We start from the raw sequence: 27389 nt of genomic DNA, 5'->3' as shown, positions 1-27389 counted from the left end.
ACTGCCACATTTTTCTGCTGTGGAGGGGCTGGTGGGTTTGAACCTCTCACATTTAGGTTAGCAGCCAAGCACTTAAGCATTGCACCACCAGGGCTCCTTGTATTTGAATATATCATAGATAAATTCCATTTATAGATTTACAGAATTGATGGAATTACAATTGAAAAGATGAAAGCTAGGTAAAATTGATCTTTTTCCATTGAAGTAGTACATATCTATATTTTAAAGATAGCATGGTACAAGTAAGAAACTGATGTTCAGTAGAATAAACTATATTATTTTGATTTTTCTTACTCCTAAAATGGCTTTTATTCAATCTTAGAAATAACCTGTTTGGGTGCATGCTTTTCTCCAGGTATCTTTACCAAATTTTATTTGGAAAAAGGTATAAAAGTTTAAAAAAAAAAAAAAGTATACCCTAGTCTATTAAAGTTACTTTGAAAGTTCTAAAACTAAAAAGGAGATAATAGAAATAATAATTTGTTAAATTACTAAATGAGTTATCAGGATTCTTCACATTTAATCTGAAGCAATATACAGTAAAACCTACAAAAGCTGGAACCTGTGTAAGGCGGAAACCTGTCAGAGAAGGAAAACTCAAATATTTTTCACTAACACAGCACAATAAAAAAGTGGTAAGACTGCACCCTTCAAAGGTGGAAAACTTGTAAGACCAGGAAAAACAAGAAGTCTGGCTCTGACAGGTTTAACTGTACTACTTTTCCAAAACAAAGCTATTTTGTAAAATTATGCACATCTACATAATCCAGTTTACCACTATTTAATACATTGCTGGATAAACTTAATGCTTGTCGAATGATTAAAGGGTGCAGGCTTAAGAAAATGAAAAATGGTAATACCCTGTTCATTTACCATCTTGCATAACTCAAATCCAGTTTGCTTATCAAGCCAGAAAACAAATGTTTGTGACTAAGAAACGGAGCTTTCCCTAAAGTAGTATTTAAAGTGATCTTTGCTTTAAAAAAAATTATTTTGAGGGTTAGCTCCATTGCCATTTTCGGTGTGAAAGGAACCATTTAAATTACTAAAGCTACTTTTCAAATGATTGAGGCTATTTTCCCTTTTCTAAGTATGTTTTTAAGTATGTATTAACTATAATCCCAGGCCCAAACATGGAGAAGACTGTTTCAAAGAATTACATATAAATGTGATTTTAAAATCCTATAGAACTATAACTTGCTGAAATGTTTAAAAATTTTATCAAACAACTTAAAAATCCACTATTGGATGTTTTTACAGCTTACTCTGGCTTGTTCTCGAAGTTCATCCACAATTAAGCGATCAACTCTAGATGGATTGGAGGTCAGCCTTGGAATTGGAGTATTATTAGTACTGGATACTTTTTTTCCTGGGTAATTCTTGGCAAGGGCCAATTCAGTCTGTGAAAAATTTATATAATTTTTAAATGATGACTTTTCTAAATATGCTTCAACAGTGAATAATATTTCTCATTGGCTTAAGAAATAAGATGAAAAATACCACTTAAAAATTTGCTTTGGTGTCAATAAGGCAACAAATATAAACCACAGTACCATAGTGTTTTTCTGTCATACTTCATACATATACCTGAACACCTGAACACTCTAATAATTTAATACTAAAAAATTCAAAGATACATTTTTAACCTATTAAGAAAAAAAGTCTACTTCATAGGCAAAATAAACGTTACAAAAAATGAGAAATAAAAAAGTTTTTAAGAAACCTCAAATTTTTAGACCAGACTTAATGGTCTGAGACTAGAAGGACCCCAGAGGTCATGGTCCCCAGACCTTCTGTTAGCTCAAGACAGGAACCATTCCCAAAGCCAACTCCAACTCTTCAGACAGGGATTGGACTGGACTATAGGACAGAAATGATAATGGTGAGGAGCGAGTTTCTTGGATCAAGTAGACACGTGAGACTATGTGGGCAGCTCCTGTCTGGAGGGGAGATAGGGCAGAAGGGGGACAGAAGCTGGCTAAATGGACACAAAAATAGAGGGTTGAGAGGAGTGTGCTGTCTCATTAGGGGGAGAGCAGCTAGGAGTATATAGTAAGGTGTATATAGATGTTTGTACGAAAGACTGACTTGATTTGTAAACTTTCACTTAAACACAGTAAAAATTTTAAAAAATAAATAAACCTCAAATTACCCTGAAAAAAAGAAACCTCAAGCTTTTTAGTCTTTAAGTCACCTAGTTAATATTAATATCTTAGTCATGAACTTAACAAATACTGCATATTATAGAAGAATTCAGCTTAGAGATGAGGCAAATACTCAAACTACTAACGTAAATATAATGAAAATAGAGGGAACATACTAATTATTCCTAAATGAATAGCTTTGTGTTACCTTCTTTCTCTCCTTTTCTAATGCTCTCCACTGTTCATAGCACTCTTCTAGACGAATATGAAGTTCACTGGCTGGTCCACTACGGGTTTTAATTGGTCTTTGAAATCCAAAAGTTGGCACAAAACCAGAAAAGGAATTATCACCATACATCATATCATTAAAATAAGGGTATAAATGGCTTAAGTCATCATAAGAAAACAAATCATAGGAATCCAACAGTGGAACAACAGAATGGCCAAATGGGTGGGTAGATCTTAGGGGAAACCCATTTGAACCAAGTTGTTGAAAACTCTGATTATGCCTTAAATCTCCCATCATAAAATTATTAGAAAAGCATGACGCCTGTGTGCGATTCACACGGCTATTAATACTGTTGTCTCCACTTCCCTGTCTGTGGCTATTAAAAAGACCCTGTGACTCCAACAGATCTTGATATGTATTTTGAGATAAGCCATCTAAATGCTTTGGACCTTCCTCAGGATCATAATGTCCACTCTGGGGCTTAGCTTGAAAATTATGTTTGTTCACATTTTCAATGATCCCATATTGCTGAGTTGAATAATTATCACAAAATCCATTTGACTGCTTTATTTTTTTATCGGTAACTGATTCAAAAAGATTTTCTTCTCCAGTCTTTGTCAGTCCTTCCAGGTGATTGACAGATTGAATTCTTTCTGCACCACTGTAACTGAAATCAAAACTAGAAAATGCTGAAGGGTTTTCTTGGCAATACTTTTGAAATAAATTGTTATTTGGGGGTAAATTTGTGGATGATAGTTGGGGAAAATCTGAATGGTTAGAACCTTTTGAAGCAGCACTTAAATGACTGTTTAATTTCATCAAGTTACCTGGATTTCGATAAGGAATAGGAATGTTATTTTTTGTTTGAACACTCATCCACGTTGGTCTGTTTAAGTTGATACCTCCTGAAGATGTTGCTGCATTTGACAACAAATTCACTGATTTAAAATAGTCAGAATTTGGGGGATCAGGTTTAGCAAACTGCTGCTTTTCTGTGACATTAGCAAAATCATTATTAGCTGAGCAAGTTGTATGAGGTTTCAGTCCATATTCTGATTTTAAGCCAAAATCAGCAGTGAATGCTGCTTCCTTTGCAAACTGCTTTTCTGTCAGATGTGGTGTAGTTTTGGGAAATGTGAAATTCTGTTGGTCAGGTATTGTCTCCTCCATCTTCTTCTGATTTGCTGATTTAACTTGAAATAACTTTGTGTAGGTATCTGCTTCTACAGTTGGTGTTTCTGGTGTGCCATTGGCTAATTTTTTACTGTCTTGGACACTAAAATTTGAACATTTGTTAAGCTTAGCCTTGTTAGGATGAGTATATTCTGGGTATCTACAATAATCTGCATTTTCATTGTATCTATTAAATTGGGAAAGAAACATTTCTGCCCTTTTTTGCTGTAATGGTGCTTCAAGACCTTTAGCACATGTTTTTTCTCTCCCGTAAGGGTAAGTATCAACTCCTGATTCTTTCATGATGTCAGACAGACCAGTTTGTGGTGTAAAACAGTTTTTGATAAATGGATATTCTTGGAATGTTTTAGCTGCATCGATTGTCTGAATATTGTAACAGTTAGAATGATCACTTCGTGAGGGGTACATCCATTGTTCTTCAAGGTCTAAACCAGTGAATCCATGATAAAGTTCATCTATTTTTTGTTGTGGTGTGAGATTACTATTATGCAGGTATTGTTTTTCCACTGCTGACCCAGATTCACCACTATAAAAAGCTTGCTGAGAGATGGCTGTATCTATTGGCCTTTTGGCTTCTGTTAAGAGGTCATGGTGATCTGCAAATCTGCTTGTGTTCATCGGCCAAACTGACTTTAAATTGGAGGAGCAGGTCCTAGAACAGGTAAATATAATCAATTACAACTTAAGTTTTAAAGACTTTATTTCCTCAGTAGAGAAGACAGGAAAGGCTTTCAAAAACATGTATCTTGCCCCACCTCATCATTCTTTAATCCTTTCCCATTTTGTCTTGTATGTTACCATTACCTCCAAATAATTCTCTATCACTTGAGATGTGTTATATGCTATACAAATATGTATTTTAACCCTAATATGCCTTCATTGTATTTTCCCACGAGGCATTAACTTAATGCTGGTGACCACATGGTCTTAGATGAATTGTTTATCTATAGTAAGCAGAGAACAAAATAAGTTTTTTCGTTGATTCGGTTCTTATATAAAAGAGTGAGTCAACCACAGTTTTTTAATGAAAAAGATGTGTTCTGCTTAGACTATTTTGAAATTAAAATATTTTAATTGGTTACATGTGTATTACATACTTCTCCCTGTTTATGAAATAGGGTATTTGGGTAGTATGGCTTCCACACCCAAATAAAACAATTAAAGCATATTTAAAAATTTTTGCCATATGCATAAAATCCATATGTGTTTCTGCATCGCAGTAATGATAGTTTTATTCTTTGGGATCTATGTATAAAACCTCCTTGGAATTTACACTCTTTAAGCCAAACTTTAGCTCATGAACTCAAGGGAAATAGCTCTGAATTATGCAAGAATAGTTTTCCAAATGAAAACTTTACATTTAAGATGTCTACTGCCAGATGATCCTCTATTAAGTAAAAATAAGAGCTAATAAACAATAGAAACAGAACACAGATTGGTGGTTGTGAGGAGCTGGGGAAGGGAGGAACGGGAATAACTGCTTAATGGGTATGAGGTTTCCTTTTGGGGTTATAAAAGTGTTTTGAAACCAGATGGAGGTGATGGCTGCACAACACTTTAATGTACTAAATGCCACTGAATTGTTCACTTTAAAATGGTTAATTTTATGTTATGTGAATTTCACTTCAATTTTTAAAAAGTTAATAAACAGGGTAATGTAGTATATGTGAATCTAAAAGCTTCCTATATACTGTATAGTTTATATACTAACCCCTCAGCAAAATATGGCTGTGACTTATCTTGTTCTTCTAAAATGTTAGACACAAGTCCATATAAGTCTGTTTCACTGCCATAGTCATTTCTTTCAGTTTGAATCCTAAAAATAAATGAATACCAACTGTAAATTATTTTATTCATACTGAAATACAATATGGTGATTTCTGTTTCCAGATTCATTCTACCATATTTGAACTGAATCTACACCATTATTTGAAATAAAGAGGGGATATGAACTCAGTATTTTCCACATTGGCATGGTGTATTATCCTACATGAATACTTCTCCTTCATTTCAAATCATATTCTAGTTCACAATGTATGCCTACCTCTTATTTCTCCACAAGTGCTATTCATTTTAGGTCACCAAGATCTAAATCTCTGGCCTATGATGTTGCAGACATGCTTGGTACCATGGCTGCTCCTGAAAGCCTGTCTGGTTCTATTATACATTATTCCATCAACACCTGCTCAGTTTCTTCACTTGTGATTTGAAAACCATATGAACCTGCTGTTCTATTTTTGTGACTCTTTACACTAAATACTAGACAAAAAAGTGAAATATTACATGATCATGTAGGTACCATAGCAATACTGCAGTTCCTTAAATATAACAAATTTGGGGGCCCAACCCTAAATTCTTGCCAAAGTAGTGACTGGAGTTCCATGAACCTGGTAGCCTACCTAGTGACTAATACCATGTACATAATACAAAATGTAAAAACCACAAGGAGATGAAAAATTAATTGGTACCTTTTTACTTCCTATAGTTTTTGAGTACTTTCTATCTAGAAGTAATATTTTGTTTTAAATTGTAACTTCTTGCTTTTTCATATCTTATTTTCCAACATTTCACAGTGTTAGGACATTTTAAAAATAATACCTTATGTTTATATAACACTCAAATATTTAATTGCTCTTTATAACACAGGAAGGCAGGCATTAGTAATCATTCAGTTATTGTCTGTTGAATGAATGATCATTTGACATATGAAGAAATTTGTATTTTGCAAGGGTACCTCACTTGCCAAACTTGACTATACACTTGCTGACCAAATCATCTACCTACAAGTCTAATACTTTTTACACTACATGGTGTTATTTCATCAAGATTTAATATAAAAGTTTTAAGAAATAATTTGTTAGTATATACCTAAAAAAACTCAATGTAATATACACTAAACTGTTGATAGTTGTTATCTGGGGGTTATATAATTATATAGTAATACATACTCTTTCTAATAAGATCATTATCTTAGATAATTTACCAGGATTTTAAGAAAATTTAACATTTTTTTAAATTAGTAAGATTCAACAAATAACTCTATTCCCTGGTTAAACTAAAGACATATCAGCCTATATCAACTTGTCCCTTATATATCATTAAAATAAAAGTAGATGTCACTCCCTTAGGCTTCTCCTTGCAGTAGACTCCCAAATCCTGTGCTTCCTTTTTTGTAACCCTCCCTATACTTGCCTGGCATGTCATCATCAGCATCAGCATCAGCATCAGCATCATTACTGTAAGATCTATGAAGGCAGGGTAATGTTTACTGGGTTAACTCTAATATCCCCAGTAGGAGGGCATCTGACACAGAGTTGAGGTTTGTTGCCTGTTTGTTGTGTACTTATGAAGGAAAAAGTATTGAAAACTTGGAATTGGATGAAAAAAATAGATCTAGATACTGTAACATTTATATTAGTTATCATTAGAAAGAGGAACTTCTTAAGATGTGTTCATTAAGGGTTTCCTCTAATAAAAAAAAAAAGTAAGAAACGAAAAATTATACACAAATAGCTGCCGAGTTTAGGCTTTCCTAAAAGTTTGATACAGGTAAAATTATAATGCCACCACAGTAAAACACTAATATAGGGAACAAAATGCTAACGCTCCTCAGTTCCTATGTAATGAAACTTTAGAACACCTAATTTAGCTTCAAAAATCTAATTTATTAATTTACCTGTTCTTGACATTGATCTGAGAATTAGAAGGTTGTTTAATATCATCTCCATAAGTAGACCATGGTGCATAGAAAAGTGAAGAATCTACAGAATTTGAATATTCTGTTGATGAAGAAAGTGGAGTGTAGGTCTGCCTTAGGTCTACATTGTCTTCACTCTGAAATTTTATAAGAAATATTTGCATATCAGACACATCAAAACTTCATTTATTACAGAATATTAGCAAAATAAGAGGAAATAATACAGGAGTTAAGGGTTAGGAGACTTACATTCAGATCTAGACTTAGCTACTTTAGCTTACTCTATACTAGGGGTTGACAAACTTTTTCTGTAAAGAGCCAAATAGTAAATATTTTAGGCTATGCAGGTCATTAAAGTCTCCTCAGTTCTGCTGTTTTAGCATCAGTGCATCATAGACATAAATGGGAATGGTTATGTTCCAATAAAACTTTATTTACAAAAGCAGACATCAGGAAGATTTAGTCCCTGGACCATGCCGTTGTTTGCCGACTCCTGGTATAAAATGCCTACAATGATTGCAGTTTTAATTTTTTGAGATGAGCATTATGAAGACACTAACAGTGTTATTTTAATAAATCACAAAGTAAACTCAGTCTTAACACCCCCAGTCTACAGGAGAAACAAAGTTAATGTGTATTTATATAGCATTTTGCATTTTTCAGAGAAATTCCACATACATTATTGCAGTCAATCTTGTGACATAGGCATTATCTCTATTTTAAAAACAAGGAAACTGAGGCCACAAGTTACTGAGACATTATGTGACAAAACTAAAACCAAATCTCAGAGCCTTCCTACTCCTAGGCTAGGACTTTTCTTCCATATCTAAGTTTCAGCCTAGTTTTTATCTCCAAGAGATATTGTAAAAATGAGATATATAAAATGTCATTATATCTCCAGAAATTTTAGGTATAAGGAGAAGAATATAAGCATAATTTGTTTGTTGTGTGTTAATGCTTCTATAATGAATTTTGAGTAAACAAGATAAGTTTGACTTAAGATTTTAATAAATTATGTAAATATTTCAAAAAGGGATGGAGGTGCAGTGAAAATTAAAAAATACTTTAGAGAGCAGAATGAATTTAACAAACAACAAAAGAACAGATCAAACTAATTTAGAATTTGTTTATTCTAGAAATTCCTTCCTTAAAGAATCATGAAATCAACTGAAATTAAATCTAAGTAAGTTATAGTACAGATGTAACACTATAGAGAGCATTAGAACACTGGTCTTTGGAATGAAAAGACTTGGGTTCCAGTTGAGCTGTGCCACTTGGGGCACAAAATCAAGCTCTCTGAGCCTCAAGTTTCTCAGTCTGTACCGTGGGCATAATATCTTACAAAATAAAATTATTTTATGATATTGTTATAACTCAAAGTGTAATATCAACATTGATGGCATTGACAGGGGTAAATAATTCAAATGAAAATGATTTAAATTATCCTAAGCCTAATATAATATGATTAATAAAACTATTTTAGGTAAGGTAAATCATAGCATGCCAAGATACTGTTAAAACCAGAGAATAAGAGAGTAAAATATTTCACCATTAAATGATCAAAAGTATTTTTATACTGACTTGCAATAAATGCTTGAAGGAAAAAATATTTTATGGTCTTAATAAATATGGGTTTTTATTACATTCGTGGCCTCGTGTTATTTATGCTGAGAACAAGATGGAAACAGGAGTCAATGACAAATCTTATTCCTTAAATTATTTTCAAAACAAAGTAGGTATTCTGCAAACTCTGTATCTAAAATTCTGGCACTGGCTTTCTGGTCCAAAACACCTAAGCGAATCGGCTTGAGTAGATGAATCTGATTTAGAATAAATGCTCTAACGAAGGGCTGAGTTTATCAATGGACCTGCGATTTGTAGCAATCATAGAAGGAAGTGGAGCCAGTCAGCATCACGCTGTTGAACACGTCAGTTAATCTACTGCTGGTGTCGGCGCTGAGGTTCCAGCAGCGATTCGCACCTCCACGGAACGCCACTTTAGGCTGCACAGAAAGGACAGGGAATGGAGAAAGTCATCAGCACTGGAAAGCCACGGCTGCAACCGCCAGACTTGCACTCGACTGTTCGAGCCCTCGATTCTCAATCCTCTCAGAGGGCGCTAACGTGGGGCCCCGCGCTGCTGTCCCCGGATTCCTCGTCTCCGGGCCATCTGCGGGCCGACCCTGAGGCGCCGCACCCGCCAGCCCGGACAGGCCCCGCCGCCGGCCGTCGCCTGAGCACCGTCGCGGCCCAACGTGGGAGGGGCGGCGGCTGCCGGGGCGTCGCGGCGACCGCAGCCCCGGCCGGCCCGTCCTGTCACCGGCGCCTCAATGGCCCTCCTGGGCCGGACGTGTCGACGCGGCCCCCGCCCGCCCCGGCGACGCGGCCGGGGCGCCCCGTCGGGGCTCCTCAAGGACGACCCGCCCTCTCCCGCCGGCCCCGGCCTTCTCACAGAGCCACGTCTAGGGGCGCGCCCGTCCCTCAGGCTCTCCTCATGGTCGCCGTCCTCCAAACCTGGCCGCTACCGGGGCCCTGACCATTCCCACCCGTTACCTCAAGTCCCTCCCTCAGGCCTGAGGCGGTGACGGTGCGGCCAGGGCGTCTCCGCCTCTCACCTCCATGAGCCCCCAGCCCCTTCGGGGATAGGTACAGCTTCTGGGGTACGAAGTTGAGGGGGGGCGTCGAGGCCCGGCTCCCTCAGCCCGCACCCCACCGCTGCTGCCGCCGCCGCCGCCGCCCCGGGCGCTGCCTGGAGCCGGTCTGTAGGTGGGGGGGGGCCGGAGCGGGAAGGAGGGGCGAGGAGAGAGGCCGTTACATTGCCTACCCGGGGGCTTGCGACCCGGCACGCGACCCTGCACAGGACCTCTTCGCCCCGCCCCGCCGCGCCCCACCCCCTTCTGTGAGGCCCGGCCCTCGCTTCGCACCTCCTCATTGGCCCGCTGCCCAGCCAATGGGCAAGTGCCTCTAGGCCTGTTACAACACTCCCCCCCACTCCTCGGGTCAGAGACAAGGCCAAGAAGGGGCGGTTAGCGGACCTCGCTCTCCTGCAGCTTCTGAGCTTTTCCCGCTCAAAGTAACCATGCTAGGGATTGGCCCAGACTGGCAAGCACCAGCCCAGTGATTGGCTGATAGGGCACCGCAGGGGAGGGGCGTGAAAGGAGGGGAAGGAACTCCCGCCCACCCAGTGAGAGCAGTGATGAAAGTGGTTGGAAGATTTGAGAAGTCGTTTAGCAACTGGCTCATCGTCCTAAACCTGTCCTCCGCTCACCCTTGCCAACATCTCATTTTTACCCCTTGTCCCCCTCTACTCCCAGAATCCTTTGGAGCTGCCCAGGGAATAATAGAGTGTGCGCCCATTTATGGAGGGTGAGGAGTCACTTGTAGGGTAGGGTGTTGTGGAGAGACTCTCTTCTGAGGCAGAACCACCGTTTCTTCTAGGCCCCAGCCTTCAGTGGGGGTGAAAGCATTTGGTGTTAATGTAACCCTTGAATAAATTTCACTCTGACCTTTACTTACGAAAAAGAAGCCATTTCTGGCACTAGACAAGCCATTTACGTCAGCAGTCCCATTTGGGGGTGTGACTGTCTTAGAAAAATGCAAATTTTTGTCCCCAGACAATACTAAAAAAAAAAACTGTGTTTAAATATTGAGGATAATGAGGATTTTTAAGGTGTTAAAAGATTGAGAAACTGAAAGGCAGGTAAGTGGAAGGTGTACTTTTAACTTGGGCACAACTTGATATAGGGTTGAAGGATAAGTTTTATTGACCCGTATTGTCCTGACAGTTATTTCAGATATCTACTCGTGTATGATTTAAGAAAACTAACCTTTTAATGTGGCTATACCAATCCCAATTACATTTCTCTACCTTGCCCTTAAAGTTGAGCATGTGGCGCTCATTGCCTGACTGCATTGAGAACCAACTCTCTTGTATTCTTATGGTTAGTTACGGAAACGATAATTATAGGAAAAATTAACACTGCATTGAACCCAAGTCACTACATAAAGTAGCAAGGGGAACATTTTGCTTATGGAGTAGAGCAATTATTTAACATGGAGTTCTTCCTTTCAGTTACATTTCTTTTTTGGAAGGTCTCACATTTTGAACATGTGTGTATACTCTGAAACAGATGGGGTCGCCGTGAGTCAGAATCCACTCCAAAGCAACTTGTTTGTTGAGGATGGAGTGGGGTTGGTTTTACGGTCTTACACAAAGACATTTAGGAGCCCTGGTGGCGCAAGTGCAATTGGAACCTGCCCAGCTGCTCTGCAGGAGAAAGACCTGGCAATTGGCTCCGGTAAACATTACAGCCTAGAAAACCCTATGGGGCAGTTCTACTTCCTCACATGGGGTTGCTATGAGTCCAGATAGCCTCTGTGGCACCTAACAAAAACAACAGCACAAAGATATTTACAAACTTAAGATTAAAGTGAGGAGTTAGAAATACTCAAGTAATTGTTTTGTATCTTCTCTGCCTTCCTCTGAATTTAAAGTTTGGGAGGAAATGGTGACTTTCTTTCTCCACTTATTAAATGTTTCCATATAGAAGCAACAATGAAAGACTTTTTATATAATACTATTAACTGCATTTCAGTAACCATCTTGATCCAATTCAGAACGATGGTGCCCTCAAGTAACAAACTCATTTTTTTTTCACATGCTATTTTGGGGATATGTAAGTGAATCTAAATTTATAATTAGATTTTTTTCGTTTTTAAGATATTTAAAAACGTTCTTCGATAGAACTGAGAAGAATTTAAACCTATCGCATCCTGAAAATTTAGTGCAGAATGCAGACTTTCTCCTCCAAACATATTTAAAGGTGAACTTCTCTTTTTTTGCAACTCTAGATAACAATGTACAATGTGGTACTCTTCAGATACATTTATAAGGGCCATTTTATACTTTTAAAGATACTTAAACACTTCCTTTTGTAGCAAAATTAAATTATCGGTTTCATTAAGAAAAAAAAATGTCAGCCTGCTCTGTGGAAATGTTTGGAGTCATAAAACAAATGGGATTTTATTATTCTCTTAAGTAAAACTTCGTGTTCAAATAAAGCACTTATTTTTGAAAATTCATGTGTATGTAGAGGCTCTGAGAGCTCTGAATTAATCCTCCATATAATTCTAAGTCCATATGTAATTAAATCACTGCAGGATCATTATATATGTTTTCAACGGTATTAAATAATTGTTTTTCCAGTTTTCTAATGGACCAATGACTTAAATGGGCTGCAAACATGCTATGGTTCAAACCATGCAGTTCTTCATAGGCTTCTCTGACATAAAGGACTACACTAGCGTTCTGTAATTATACCTTCCAAAACTAACTTGGTTACCAGATATGGTTTCTAAACCTGTAATCGTTTGTTGGAAACATTACAAAATGCTCCTTATTAGAGCTATTTGAAACTATGCCCTCTTTGGCTACTCAAATTAGTGTTTTTCTGGCTCTCTAGGATAATTTTTATAGTTTTTGTAGGAAGTAAACTGTGTCCTGCTTTTCCCTTCTGTTGGGACTGGGTTCCAGGTCACTCTTAATTTGCTCCAGGAAGACTGTCTTATTAGAACATGGGTACACTCATTTATTTACATATTGTCTATGGCTGCTTTTGCACTACAACATCAGAATTGAGTAGTTGCAACAGGCAAGGCCCCTGTGGCCTGGAAGTCTAAAATATTTACTCTCTGGACCTTAACAGAAAAAGTTTGCTGACCACTGTTCTAGACTGTCAGCTTCCACATATTCCCTGAGAGGGAACCCAGCTTTTAATTTGCTCCTGCTCTTTGTTCCCAGGTTTTACTTAGCTTTTAGACTCAGCTCCTTGACCCACTGCTGCCCAAAGCTTGGTGGTATTTTTGGGTTACAAGATTTGACCATAATTTAAGCTACAAAGAGGTAAGCCAAAAATGTTCCTGTCTTCCTAGAACTGCACAAGGAACCAATAGGCCCTACAGAAGAGAACAGAGCTTCTTTCTCCAAAAAAAGGTAGGGGCTGCCTCCTCAGATGACAAGAGAATCTAGGATTGGTTGTCATTTACACGAGAGGTAAGCCTATGGTTTAGTGTGCCCTTTTTTTTTTTTTTTCCACACCTCAGCAACATCTCTTGAATTAAAATTTTTCTCTGAGTGCAGTTTATGCCTGCCCTCAGCCAGTTTAGTTGGCTTCTGCAGTACCTCATCCTGCCAGATATATTGTGGAAATTGCTGTGCTGGATTTTTCCACTCCAGTGAAGCAGACGTCTGGACCCCTTTGTGAGCCTCTTGATCCTTGTTCCCTGCCACCCGCACCACTGTGCAAACAAAGCCTTGTTGGCTTAATGAATCTTTATGTTCTCATTTTATAGGATCCCCAAAGAAGAGAAGTATGGCTGTGGTTTCCCGAATGTTAATCGGATAACAGTTATTCTTGGCGATGTTGCTCTTCCTGGCTTTCCCTCCTTAACCTGCTCCTTCCACCCCTAATATCATTCCTTAATAGATTGACACAGTCTGGAATGTTCTTTCTCTTTCTAACACACACAAACACACACACACGCGCACACACACACATCCTTCGTTCCTTTTTTCTTGCTCTGCTGATTAGTTTAACTTTCTAATATTAGCTAGTTTGTAACAAACTCACTGGACATTGTGATGATGTGAATATTTATGAGAGCTATTGTTTCCCATTTCATCCTCACTTCACTTCACTGTCAAAGGTAGGGAGGGGTCTTGCATCTCTGCTCATTTAAGAACGCTCTCCTTTAGACAGTTGTCTTTAGATTCTATAGTTTTGTTTAATTTGGGCCCTAAAACTGGAGATGGGAAGAGGAATGAACTATCATATAGGTAAACCCTAAACAAACCTGGCTTTTTCTATCTAGCTCATCCTAAATATTGGGCACCAAGTGGAAAATCTATCAGCGGTTTCTGTTGGAAAATAAACTGGGGATCAGGTAGCCTGGTATTTTATTCCAGGGCTTTGAACTGGTTTGTTCCGGTTCAAACCCCTGCTGAGAATTTGCATTTCCACCCCAGATACACTGACTCAGAACCTACAGTTTAACAAGATACTCAGGTGATTCTTATGTATAATAAATTTTGAGAACCACTACTCTACTGGTGGAAACCCTAGTGGTGTAGTGGTTAAGAATTTAGCTGCTAACCAAAAGGTTGGCAGTTGGAATCCACCAGGTGCTCCTTGGAAACCCTATGAGACAGTTCTACTCTGTCCTATAGGGTCGCTACAAGTTGGAATCATGGTTGGTTTGCTCTACTAGTGGTTCTTGGAATTGGTCTCTAACCAGGAGCATTAGCATCACCTGGGAACCTGATAGAAATGCAAATTCTCAGCAGGAGCTCCAACCAGAAAGAACCAATTCAAAGCCCTTTTGTATTCCAGCTCTTGTCCTAAGGATCTCCAAATCACTTGCCTTCACCTTCTCTGAGTCTCACTTTTCTCATTTGATTAGTCAGTCTTAAGGGTCCTTCCAACTTTAAATTGTTCTGATTCCACACCCCATCTATAACCTAGAGATAATTATCTCTATCCTCATCATTTAGGGATTGAGTAATGTTAATGAAATGCCAGAAATAACTTGTTGAATTCCTTAGAACACAGACAGGTACACTGAACTCTCACTTATTTAGAATGAGCAAGAAATAAAGCATTCCAATTTATTCCATATAGTGACTAAATGAAAGTTATGATATACCATATATGCATTAGCAAATATTTAGATAATTAGAACAGAATAAAATATGCACCAGTAGAATGATGATAACCAAAACATAAACTTTTTTCTTTATTTTATTTATTTTGTTGTTACTGAGAATATACACAGCTCTAGAATTTTTCTTGTGGACACTGGGATTTTCTATACATAGCATCATGTCATCTCTGAATAGAGATGATTTTTCTTTTTCTTTTCCAATCTGGATACCTTTTGTTTATTTTTCTAGTCTTATTACTCTGGCTAGGACTTCTAGTACAATACTGAGTAGAAGTGGTGAGAGTGGGCACCCTTGTCTTGTTCCTGATTTCAAGGGGAAAGTTCTCAATCTTTCTCCATTAAGTATAATGTTGGTTGTTAACTTTTCATGTATGCCCTGAATCATATTGAGGAATTTTCCTTCTATTCCAATCTTCTTTAGGGTTTTCATCAAGAAGGAGTGTTGGATTTTATCAAATGCTTTTTATGCATTCATAGAGATGATCATGTGGTTCTTTTTCTTTGTTCGATTGATGTGATATATTATGTTGACTGATTTTCTAATATTGAACCATCCCTGCATTCCTGGAATAAATCCCACTTGGTCATGGTGTCTGATTTTTTTAATATGCTGTTGGATTCTGTTCGCTAGTAGTTCGATGAGGATGTTTGCATCTATTTTCCTAAGAGATATTGGCCAGTAGTTTTCTTTTTTTGTGGTGTCTATGTCTGGTTTGGGTATCAGGGTTATGTTTGTTTCATAGAATGAATTAGGGAGTATTCCTTCTTTCTCTATCTTTTGGAAGAGTTTAAACAGTGTTTGTGTTAATTCCTCTCTAAATGTTTGGTAGAATTCCCCAGTGAAGTCATCTGATCCTGGATTTTTTTTGTTGGGAGATTTTTGATCACTGCTTCAATCTCTACTTGTTCTGGGTCTGTCAAGACTTTCTATTTCCTCTTGAGTCAGTTTGGGTAGGTTGTCTGTTTCTAAGAATTTGTCCATCTCATCCAGGTTATCCAGTTTATTGCCATAACACTTGCTCATAATAATATTCTGTCATAATTCTCTTTATTTCTATTGGGTCAGTTGTAATGTTGCCTCTTTAATTTTTATTTGGTTATTTGCATCTTTCTCTTCTTTGTCAGTCTAGCTAAAGTTTTGCCAATTGTTTTGATCTTTTCAAAGAACCAACTTCTGGTTTTATTGATTCTCTCTATTGTTTTTCTGTTTTTGATTTTATTTATTTCTCCTCTGATCTTTGTTGTTTCCTTTCTTTTGATAGGTTTAGGCTTGGTTTACTCTTCTCTTTCTAGTTCCTGGAGTTGTCAAGTTAAGTTTTTTAACTTGAGATCTTTCTTCTTTTTTTATGTAGGCATTTATTGTTGTAAGTTTCCCTCTGAGTACTGCCTATGCTGCATCCCATAAGTTTTGATATGTTGTGCTTTCATTTTCATTTGGTATTGTACAGACAAAACCTCAAGATAAGGAGATATTGGATGGGACTCACCCATGTGTGATGTGATTTTGTCTGGTCATCTGTGTGGTTATTGCACTGTTCTATTTTGGAGAAAGAATGACTCCACTCGACTAGCCCTTGTGGGAAGCTGTATTCTGTATTAGTTAGGGTTCCTAAATGATCTTCAAAGGGAGTTAAGGCACTGTGATGATTTGGTTTGCAGTTACCCCATTGGGTATTAAGATCAAACCACACCTACAGAGTTCAACTGTTTCTGTTTACCTTGTACTCCCAGCCTCACCCCTGCTTCTGCCATCCTGATTATTTCTTTTTGTTGTTTGATCTTTCTTTTTGGCTTAAGGAAAATGACAAACATTTTGAGGGGCATGACTTTGAAGTATTCTTTGACCAGTGTACTCTTCTGAGGAGTTTTCCATGCTGGGAGCAGTTACTAAAAAACAAAAACAAAAAAAAAAACTTTCACCTAACACTTCTTTCTTAAATTTTTTTTTTCTTATTTTACAAAGATAATACAGCTTGTTGTAGAAAAGTTAAACAATATAGAATGGGTTAAAGAAAAAAGTCCCCTAGAAATACCACCATACTGTCAAAGAACAATCTTCCATCTCTCCTTCCATAACAGAAAGCACACTCCATGCTCATTTTCCTCCTACACCACAAATAAAGACACTGGGGCATAATCTAACATGGAAGTGGTAAATGTCTCCATGAGATGATGCTCCAAGATTATTTTTCTTTTCTATCCTGACAATTGTGAAATTACAGTTCATAATTTATGTAAATTATATCATGTACTATCATGTTCATGTACATCTGTATGTGTTTTATTACACTTAGTATGACTATAAAATGGTTTTGTATACACACACACACATATATATATATCTGTTGCCATCAAGTCGATTCTGACTCATATCAACCCTGTATATAGGATAGAGCAGAACTACCCCACAGGGAGCAGACTGCCACATCTTTCTCCCGTGGAGCACCCGGTGGGTTCAAACCACTGACCTTTTGGTGAATGCTTTAACCACTGGGCCACCAGGGATCCATATTCCTTTTAAATAACTTTGAGATATTCCCTTTGTGAAAGTTCTATAATTTATAATAAATCCACAAATATAGTTGCTTTGTTTAGTTGTAAAAGTAATGTGTTTGCTGTAAAACATTTTTAAATAATTTTTATTGTGCTTTAAGTGAAAGTTTACAAATCAACTCAGTTTCTCATATATAAACTTATATGCACTTTACTACATACTCCCATTTATTCTCCCCCTGATGAGTCAGCCCCCTCCCTCTTTCCAGTCTCTCCTTTCGTGACCATTTTGCCAATTTCTAACCCCCTCTACCCTCCCATCTCCCCTCCAGGCAGGAGATGCCAACATAGTCGCAAGTGTCCACCTGATGCAAGTAGCTCACTCCTCATCAGCATCTTTCTCCAACCCACTGTCCAGTCCAATCCATGTCTGATCAGTTGGCTTCAGGAATGGTTCCTGCCTTGGGCCAACAGAAGGTTTGGGGACCATGACCACCGGGGTCCTTCTAGTCTCTGTCAGACCATTAAGTCTGGTCTTTTTATGAGAATTTGGGGTCTGCATTTTTATCCCACTGCTCTCCTGCTCCCTCAGGGGTTCTCTGTTGTGTTCCCTGTCAGGGCAGTCATTGATTGTGGCCAGGCGCCATCTAGTTCTTCTGGTCTCAGGGTGATGTAGTCTCTAGTTCATGTAGCTCTTTCTGTCTCTTGGGCTTATAATTACTTCGTGAGCTTGGTGTTCTTCATTCCCCCTTGATCCAGGTGAGTTGAGACTCATTGATGCATCTTAGATGGCTGCTTGCTAGCGTTTAAGACCCCAGATGCCACACTTCAAAGTGGGATGCAGAATGTTTTCTTAATAGATTTTATTTTGCCAATTGACTTAGATGTCCCCTGAAGCCATAGTTCCTAAACCCCTGCCCCTGCTTTGCTGACCTTCGAAGCATTCAGTTTATTCAGGAAACTTCTTTGCTTTTGGTTTAGTCCAGTTGTGCTGACCTCCCCTGTATTTGAGTGTGCTCCTTCCCTTCACCTAAAGTAGTTATCTACTATCTAACCAGTAAATAACCCTCTCCCACCCTCCCTCCCTCCCCCGTCTCGTAACCACAAAAAAAATATGTTCTTCTTAGTTTAAACTATTTCTCAAGATCTTATAATAGCGGTCTTATACAATATTTGTCCTTTTGCAACTGACTAATTTCACTCGCATAATGCCTTCCAGGTTCTTCCATGTTATGAAATGTTTCACAGATTCATCACTGTTCTTTATCGATGCATAGTATTCCATTGTGTGAATATACCATAATTTATTTATTCATTCGTCCACTGATGGACACCTTGGTTGCTTCCATCTTTTCGTTATTGTAAACAGTGCTGCAATAAACATGGATGTGCATATATCTTGTAAAACATTTTTAAACAGTATAAAAATGTACAAAGTAAAAGGTAAGTCCCACCCCCATTTCCTCTACCCCCTTCCAAAAGTATGTACTGTTAACAATATAGGTTCCTCATGAGCACAGATAAGTGTTCTGGAATTTCCATTCTTTTCAATGTTATCCATAATTTGTTATGATCCACACAGTCGAATGCCTTTGCATAGTCAGTAAAACACAGGTAAACATATTTCAGGTATTATCTGCTTTCAGCCAGGATCCAACTGACATCAGCAGTGATATCTCTCATTCCATGTCCTCTTCTGAATCCAGCTTGTATTTCTGGCAGTTCCCTGTCCATGCACTGCTGCAACCGTTTTTGAGTTACCTTCGGCTAAATTTTACTTGTGTGTGACATTGATGATATTGTTTGATAATTTCCTCATTCTGTTGGATCACCTTTCTTTGGAACAGGCACAAATACGAATCTCTTATTTAGCATATACAAATTCCCATATATACTTGAGCCTACTTACGGACTCCACTCTGTTCCCTTGATCTATTGTCTATTCTTGTGCCAATAACACGTTGTTTTAATTTTTGCAGTTTTAAAATATTTTCTAATATCTCGTAGGGCCACTCCTTTAAAAATATTATTTTTTAAAATTCCATAATTTTTAAAATTGAAGTGAACTTTACCTAACATAAAACTAACCACTTTAAAGCTAACAATTCTGTGGCATTTAGTGCATTCACAAATATTCCAAAACGTTTTCATCACCCCAAAAAAGAAACCCTATAGCCATAAACTCTCCACAAATTTTTAACACAAAAATGTTGTGCTTTCATTACAACGTGCCAGGTTTCAGGTCCACTGAATATTAACAAAGCTTAACATTTAAAATCCTAGTTGAGAATCATAGAAAAGTCTTTCCTGATTAAGGCCATCCCCTAGCAGACCTCTGCATCTACCTGCAGGCCTCTATATCCCCCAGTAGCCCAACACTCAGCTTGGATTCTGTGCATCTGCTGCTAAGTTGATTTGTGATTTTCCTCAAGCATCTGCCACTTGTGTTATGTCTCTTCAACAACCTTGTAAACCTGCTCCTTCTTTTCTTTACCCTCACAGCATCTGGCACTGTCTTTATACTCATTGTATTCTCATTAAAATTATTATTGATTGATATAAAAACTTTCATGTTGGACTCAGCAGGTTGTCAAGAAACTGCCTAGAACATGATTTAAACGGGAATTGAGATTGAGAGGAAATTCAACATACAATATTTTACTTTCAGATAATATGATAATACTAGCTGTCTATGAAAATGTCTTATCACATACACTATCATATTTAATTTTCACAGCAATCTTCTGGGGTGGGTGTTTACCGATGATAATCATGGAAGTGAAGTAACTTGCCCAAGGTCCCTCCGCTTAATTGTCAGAGCCAAGTTTTGAACGCAGGTTTGCCTTACTACACAGCACTTTCTACCATGTTGTATTGTCTCCAACGAGCCCTGGTGGCGCACTGGTTAAGCACTTGGCTGCCAACTGAACCCAACAGTTGCTCTGCAGGAGAAAGATGTGGCAGTCTGCTTCCATAAAGATTTACAGCCTTGGAAACCCTATGGGGCAGTTCTACTCTGTCTTATAGGGTCACTATGAGTTGGAATTGACTGGACAGCAACAGGTTTGGTATTGTCTCCATATTTTCTCCCTGTCAAGGGCTTCCTATCATGTTATCCCAGATTTGTGTTTTAACTTTCATTGTTATAGCCAAGTTTGCTTAGAAGGAGCCTTTAAGCCCTCCTGCTGAGGTTTGTGATTGGAGTAGTCAAGAAGCACCAACAAGTAGGAATCATTGCTCCTTTCACACATGACCTACTACTCCACGCCCTGGCCAAGGTATCAAGAATCAAGTTCATTCCTTGTTTTATGATGCTTGTTTTATGTTCTTCTTAGTTCTGGATGGAGTTCCATGCTGGCTGGCCCAAGTGTTGTAAGTGTAACCTTGGCTGGAGCTGGAACTGGAATATGGTGTTGAAATCAGGCTCAATCTCCACTCCAAAGACAGGTGACATCATTTTCCCGAGGAGGAGAATCCCAGTGAGTGCCTGGGAGTTCCATGTCTTCCCAATCTGCCCACACATGGCTTCTCCCTATTTCCTGTCTTCTGGAAAATGTGTGAAGCTCAGGGATGTCAGAGAGCACTATTTGGAGAAATTAAGTGTCAGTGAATCGGAAACATATGGTTTGGCTTTCCCTCAGAAGAGACTTATATTTTAAAATGGAAAGGAAAATTTATGGGACAAAGCCCAGATGGCCTTTTCAGTATGAAAGCAGGGCTGGAATGTTTTAGCAATCCTAATCAGTTGGGCATACCCAGCCCAGGCTGCCCCTCACAGCTGCAGAAAGACAGGCCACCTCTGGGGTGGTATGGTCCTATGTCTGTGTTCACAAAGGACAGAGGCCCTGGATATGGAATTGGAAGGTGTGGGTCCATGATACAGCTCTGCCACTGAGTGGCTCTTACGACCTTTGTGACTGGACAAGACACTTGGCCCTTGTAAATTTCCTCATCTGTTAAAAAAAAAAGGAGAGGGGCTACATAATGATAGAATCTTTCCTACCTGCTTGTAAGGTTGTTGTGATATCATGGTTACAGTTTATTGTAAACTGTTAAGCTAGTATCATTATTTAGGTACATAATAAAGACTTTGGAGGGGTCGTAGTGATGATGATGACCCAATTATGTCAAATGGACTGACAATATATAAAATGACTATAAGAATTTTTTTGTGTGCTTTAAGTGAAAGTTTACAAATCAAGTTAGTCTCTCATACAAAAATTTATATACACCTTGATATATACTCCTAATTGCCCTCCCCCTAATGAGATAGCACACTCCTTCCCTCCATTCTTTCTTTTCATGTCCATTCGGCCAACTTCTGACTCCCTCTGCCCTCTCATCTCTCCTCCAGACAGGAGATGCCAACATAGTCTCATGTGTCTATTTGATCCAACAAGCTCATTCTTCTCCAGTATCTTTTTCTATCCCATTGTCCAGTCCAATCTCTGTCTAAAGAGTTGGGTTTGGGAATGGACCCTGTCCTGTGCTAACAGAAGGTCTGGGGACCATGACCTCCACGGGGTCCTTCCAGTCTCAGTCAGACCATTAAGTCAGGCCTTTTTACGTGAACTTGGGGTCTAGATCCCACTGCTCTTCTGCTCTCTCAGGGGTTCTCCGTTGTGTTCCCTGTCAGGGCAGTCATCAGTTGTAGCCAGGCACCATCTAATTCTTCTGGTCTCAGGCTGATGTAGTCTCTGGTTTATGTGGCCCTTTCTGTCTCTTGGGCTTATAATTACCTTTTGTCTTTGGTGTTCTTCATTCTCCTTTGCTCCAGGTGGGCTGAGACCAACTGATGCATCTTAGATGTCTGCTTGTTAGCATTTAAGACCCCAGACGCCACTCTCCCAAGAAGAATTTTTTTTTTCAAGCTAAAAACTAACATCAGTAGCTGTTTTTATTCCATAGTCCTTTATCAACCCAGCCTCCTAGCTCATACATAGTCATTCAGGCAATAAAATCACATTTAGAAGACCTCTATGCTGGTACCCAGTCCTTAGTGTTATGTATGAGTGACTGTTCTTTGGGGTAGGGGTGGGGTGTGGAGCACTGGGGGATAGCGATGGGCTAAAAGACCTTAGTGTTGTAAGGAGCCTTCTTTGTTGTTGTTGTGTGCTGTCGAGGTGATTTTGACTCATAGCTATACCATGTGACAGAGTGGAACTGCCCCATAGGGTTTTCTAGGCTGTAATCTTTAGTGGCGCAGTGGTGTAGCACTGGGCTGCTAAACAAAAAGGTTAGCAGTTCAAACCCACCAGCAGTTTCATGGGAGAAAGATGTGGTGGTCTGCTTCCTTAAAGATTACAGCCTTGGAAAACCTATGGGGTAGTTCTACTCTGTCCTATAAGGTCACTATGAGTCGGAATCGACTTGATGGCAACGAGTTTAATCTTTATGAGAGGAAGTCTCCTAGTCTCAACTCACAGTGACCGTACAGGACAGAGTAGAACAGGCGCATAGGGTTTCCAAGGCTGTAATCTTTACAGAAGCAGATTGCTATATCTTTCTCCCACTGAATGGCTAGTGGGCTCCAACACTGACCTTTAGGTTAATGGCTGAGGGCTTAACCACTACACCACCAGGGTTCCTCAGAAGGAGCCCTAGGAACCATTAAGTCCAGTTTCCTCATTTTCCAGATTAGAAAACCAAGGTCTAGAGAGACAAGGTAATTTGCCCGAGGCTGTAGTTATTGGCTGAATTAAAGCTCAAACCCAGCTTTTGGTCCAGTAACCACTCTACCATATTCCTTTTTACAAACTTGTTAAGAGTTTTCCAAACTGTGAGATGCAATCCATTAGTGAGTTGTGAAACTGATGAGTGAGATATAACCAGCATTTTAAGAAAGTAGAACAAAATGGAATAGAAAAGATCACTGTCTTACTGGTAGGAAGGGTAAGTATTGTCTTGAGAAACTTTAATTTTATTTATATAAAATATATGTAACCTGGGTCATAGGTAAAACGTATTTCTTACTATGGGTTATGGTTTTAAAAAGTCTAAAAACTACTATGCTAAAAGAGCATATACTCTGCCCTCAGCTTCTTATATTCTATTGTTACCATTGAGTTGGCTCCAATTTATGGCGACCCCATGTACAACAGATCAGGCCTGGCCCTGTGCCATCTTCACAATTATTGGTATGCTTGAGTCTAAAAATATATATATATATTTTAGTCCATTGTTGCAGCCACTGTGTATTTTGTGTACATTCCCACCTACAGGGCTCATCTTCCAGTACTATATAGTACAATATTTTGTTGTAATCCACACGATTTTCACTGGCTAAATTTCAGTAGATCACCAGGCCTTTCTTCCTAGTCTGTTGTAGTCTGGAAGGTCTGCTGAAACCTGTCTACCATGGGTGACCTTGCTAGTATTTGAAATACCAGTAACAGCTTCCACATTACAGCAACACACTAGCCAACATAGTAAGACAAATTGACAAATGAGTGGTAGTCTTATACTCTAGTGAGTCATTAAAAGAATAAACGTATATGAACTAATTGAAGAACTCTTTGAAAAAGTTATAGAATAGGTCAGTTTGTACCAGTTTTTCTTCTGTTCTCAGGGGATACAGGGATAGTTAGTAGCTGACTGGTAAGTTGGGGAAGACTTGGCTCTCCCAAATCCTTATCAGCTTCCTTTAAAACCCCCAGATATCCTCCTTGGGCTGAGGCATTTCTCAGATCTCAAGCCTTTAATAACAGGGAGTATGTCCTTTCAAACTGGTCATGTAGAGCATTGTGTAATGAGCCCATGAGCTGGACAATTCCAGATATTGTCTCTTCCCCATCCTTCCTCTCTGCCTCCTCTCTCTAGGAGATATGCAGGCTGATTCCATTCCCAAAGGAATGACCAAATAACCCTTGGGCTCAGACCACACTGGGAGAAATATTAGAAATACGTTCTTCATGGTTATTTCTGTTAGCCCAGAAAACATCCCTGGCCCAGCAAAAGATATCATGACATTAAAAAAACCATTGTCAATTCTGTTATGAAAACATTCTGCATCCCACTTTGAAATGTGGCATCTGGGGTCTTAAATGCTAACAAGCGGCCATCTAAGATGCATCAATTGGTCTCAACCCACCTGGATCAAAGGAGAATGAAGAACGCCAAGGTCACACGATAACTATGAGCCCAAGAGACAGAAAGGGCCACATGAATCAGAGACTTACATCATCCTGAGACCAGAAGAACTAGATGGTGCCTGGCCACAACCGATGACTGCCCTGACAGGGAGCACAACAGAGAACCCCTGAGGGAGCAGGAGATCAGTGGGATGCAGACCCCAAATTCTCATAAAAAGACCAGACTTAATGATCTGACTGAGACTAGAGGAATCCCGGTGGTCATGGTCCCCAAACCTTCTTTTGGCCCAGGACAGGAACCATTTCCGAAGACAACTCATCAGACATGGAAGGGACTGGACAATGGGTTGGAGAGAGATGCTGACGAAGAGTGAGCTACTTGTATCAGGTGGACACTTGAGACTGTGTTGGCATCTCCTGTCTGGAGGGGAGATAGGAGGGTAGAGAATGTTAGAAACTGGCAAAATTGTCACGAAAGGATAGACTGGAAGGAGGGAGCAGGCTGACTCATTAGGGGGAGAGTAAGTGGGAGTATGGAGTAAGGTGTACATAAGCTTATATGTGACAGACTGACTTGATTTGTAAACTTCCACTTAAAGCACAATAAAAATTATTAATAAAAAAAAAAAACATTGTCAAGTTATAAGGAGCCCATATCATGAGAAAAGGACTGGTGCTAATAGGGAAATTGAGAGCCCTTGACTTATAAAGCTTTCGGCCCCATTCTTTCTGTTCATATATGTTATTTGGACATCTTAGCTTGAGTCCTTGACCCTTGCCATTCAGTTCTCTGCCTGGTCCCTTGCCTGTTGCTTTCCAGTTTTCCAGCCTGGATTCCTGCTCCTGACACTTGATTTTCCACGCTGTGCCTTGACTGTGTACCCATACTACATTACCTGCGTTCTCCTTTCTGCCTTAGTGGGTCCATGCATTTGACCTATTGCTTGCATAACCCGCAGTTCATACCTGCTCCTTCCATCCTTTACTTTCTTCTCAGGATCTGACTTCTTGAACTCTTGACCTTCTCAGTTACCTTCCCTGCCTGCCCTTGATTCTGACTTCTTCTATCACAACTGTTTTGTTATTACTCAGTTTCTGGAGTGACTCCTCTCCACCACAGCCTCATCTTACATTCCTGATGCATAGCTCCAAAGTGACAAGCTAAGAGGGTGGAGTAACCATTTGTCATTTGGTATCCTTACTGGGCTGTGGCTACAGGACACTGCCCTTTTCTCATGCCCTATAGCTCCTCTGCAATAGCAAATCATCAACAGGAAGAGTTTCAGACCAGTTGTCTCAAGTGCAACAAAACTCCTCAATCTTCCCAACTCCCATGGACCCAGATGCTTGGCATGGAAGGAAAATGGAACCTGAATGCTTTTTCTCCCTAGCCATCCACAATGGCACCAAAAGGAGCAAAGGTATAACAAACCATTTTGTACGTTTAGAATAATTAATTAAACTGCCCCCCCGCCGACACTTTCCTGCTTTGCAGAACTAGAATGTTTTAATTTCAGGATATCCATGATTGGCAACAGTTAGAAGGTTTTGATAATCTGAGATGTAAGGACAAAGATCTGAACTGGAGAGATGGCAGTGAACGTTAAATGAGATATTTTAGTGAAAAAGAGCAACATGACTTGCAGAAAAAATGGACATAGGGAATGGAGAGAAGGATCAGTCAATGCCAGTGCAATTGTTGGAGGTCATCAAGATATCTCCAGTTGGATGGCTTCCTGGGCACCTGCAACCTATTAGTCTAAAACTTAACTCATCAGTTTTTACCTCCAAACTAGTTCTCCCTATTTAATTCAGTGCTTCTCTCACTCCCTGCAATGCTGGAAGCACTCACTCATCTATGCCAAGAAATTTGGAAGACAGCTTCCTAGCCAACTGACTGGAAGAGATCCATATTTGTGCCCATTCCAAAGAAAGGTGATCCAACAGAATGTGGAAATTATTGGACAATATCATTAACATCACATGAAAGTAAAATTTTGCTGAGGATAATTCAAAAGCAGTTGTAGCAGCACATTGACAGGGAACTGCCAGAAATTTAAGCCAGATAGATTCAGAAGACGATGTAGAACGAGAGAAACATTCATTGCTGATATCAGATGGATCTTGGCTGAAAACAGAGAATACCAGAAAGATGTTTACCGGTATTTTATTGACTATGCAAAGGCATTAGACTGTGTGTATCATAACAAATTATGGATGACATTGCAAAGAATGGTAATTCTAGAACACTTAACTATGCTCATGCAGAACCTGTGCATAGACCAAGAGGCAGCTGTTTGAACAGAACAAGGGAATACTGCAGTTTAAAATCAGGAAAGGTGTGCGTCAGGGTTGTATCCTTTCAATTTATTTATTCAATCTGTATGCTGAGCAAGTAATCTGAGAAGCCAGACTATATGAAGAAGAATGCAGCATCAGGATTGGAGGAAGACTCATTAACAACCTGGGATATGCAGATGACACAGTCTTGCTTGCTGAAAGCAAAGAGGACTTGAAGCACTTACTGATGAAGATCAAAGACTATAGCCTTCAGTATGGATTATACCTCAACATAAAGGACACAAAAATCCTCACAACTGGGCCAATAAGGAACATTATGATAAGTGGCAAAAATATTAAAGTTGTCAAGGATTTCATTTCACTTGGATCCACAATGAACACCCATGGAAGCTGTGGTGAAGAAATCAAATGATGTATTGTATTGGGCAAATCTGCTGCAAAAGACCTCTTTAAAGTATTTGTTAAAAAGCAAAGATGTCGGACAATGGGTTGGAGAGGGATGCTGGTGAGGAGTGAGCTTC

At 39.2% G+C, this 27389-nt stretch overlaps 1 protein-coding gene across 7 annotated transcripts in view; it reads right to left on the bottom strand.

The window, feature by feature from the left end:
- Positions 1-27389, bottom strand: part of MEIOC (meiosis specific with coiled-coil domain) — a 78301-nt gene that overhangs the window by 2860 nt on the left and 48052 nt on the right. For 4 of the 7 annotated variants that reach the window (XM_049860834.1, XM_049860829.1, XM_049860831.1 and 1 more), the window contains 6 exons: positions 16702-16870; positions 9133-9267; positions 7244-7401; positions 5279-5383; positions 2353-4219; positions 1266-1400 (listed from right to left, as the gene is read on the bottom strand). In XM_049860834.1, the coding sequence (XP_049716791.1) occupies positions 1266-1400; positions 2353-4219; positions 5279-5383; positions 7244-7401; positions 9133-9177 (2310 nt within the window). In that variant the 5' untranslated portion in view covers positions 9178-9267; positions 16702-16870. Of the gene's footprint in view, positions 1-1265; positions 1401-2352; positions 4220-5278; positions 5384-7243; positions 7402-9132; positions 9268-9879; positions 10079-16701; positions 16871-27389 lie in introns of those variants that run through there. The other 3 variants (XM_049860828.1, XM_049860833.1, XM_049860835.1) reach the window with 3 other exon arrangements.

This window comes from Elephas maximus, chromosome 19 (assembly GCF_024166365.1).
Source record: "Elephas maximus indicus isolate mEleMax1 chromosome 19, mEleMax1 primary haplotype, whole genome shotgun sequence".
Lineage (NCBI taxonomy): Eukaryota > Metazoa > Chordata > Mammalia > Proboscidea > Elephantidae > Elephas > Elephas maximus.
The sequence above is the reverse complement of the archived record's forward strand: the minus strand, read 5'-3'. Positions and strand labels throughout refer to the sequence as shown.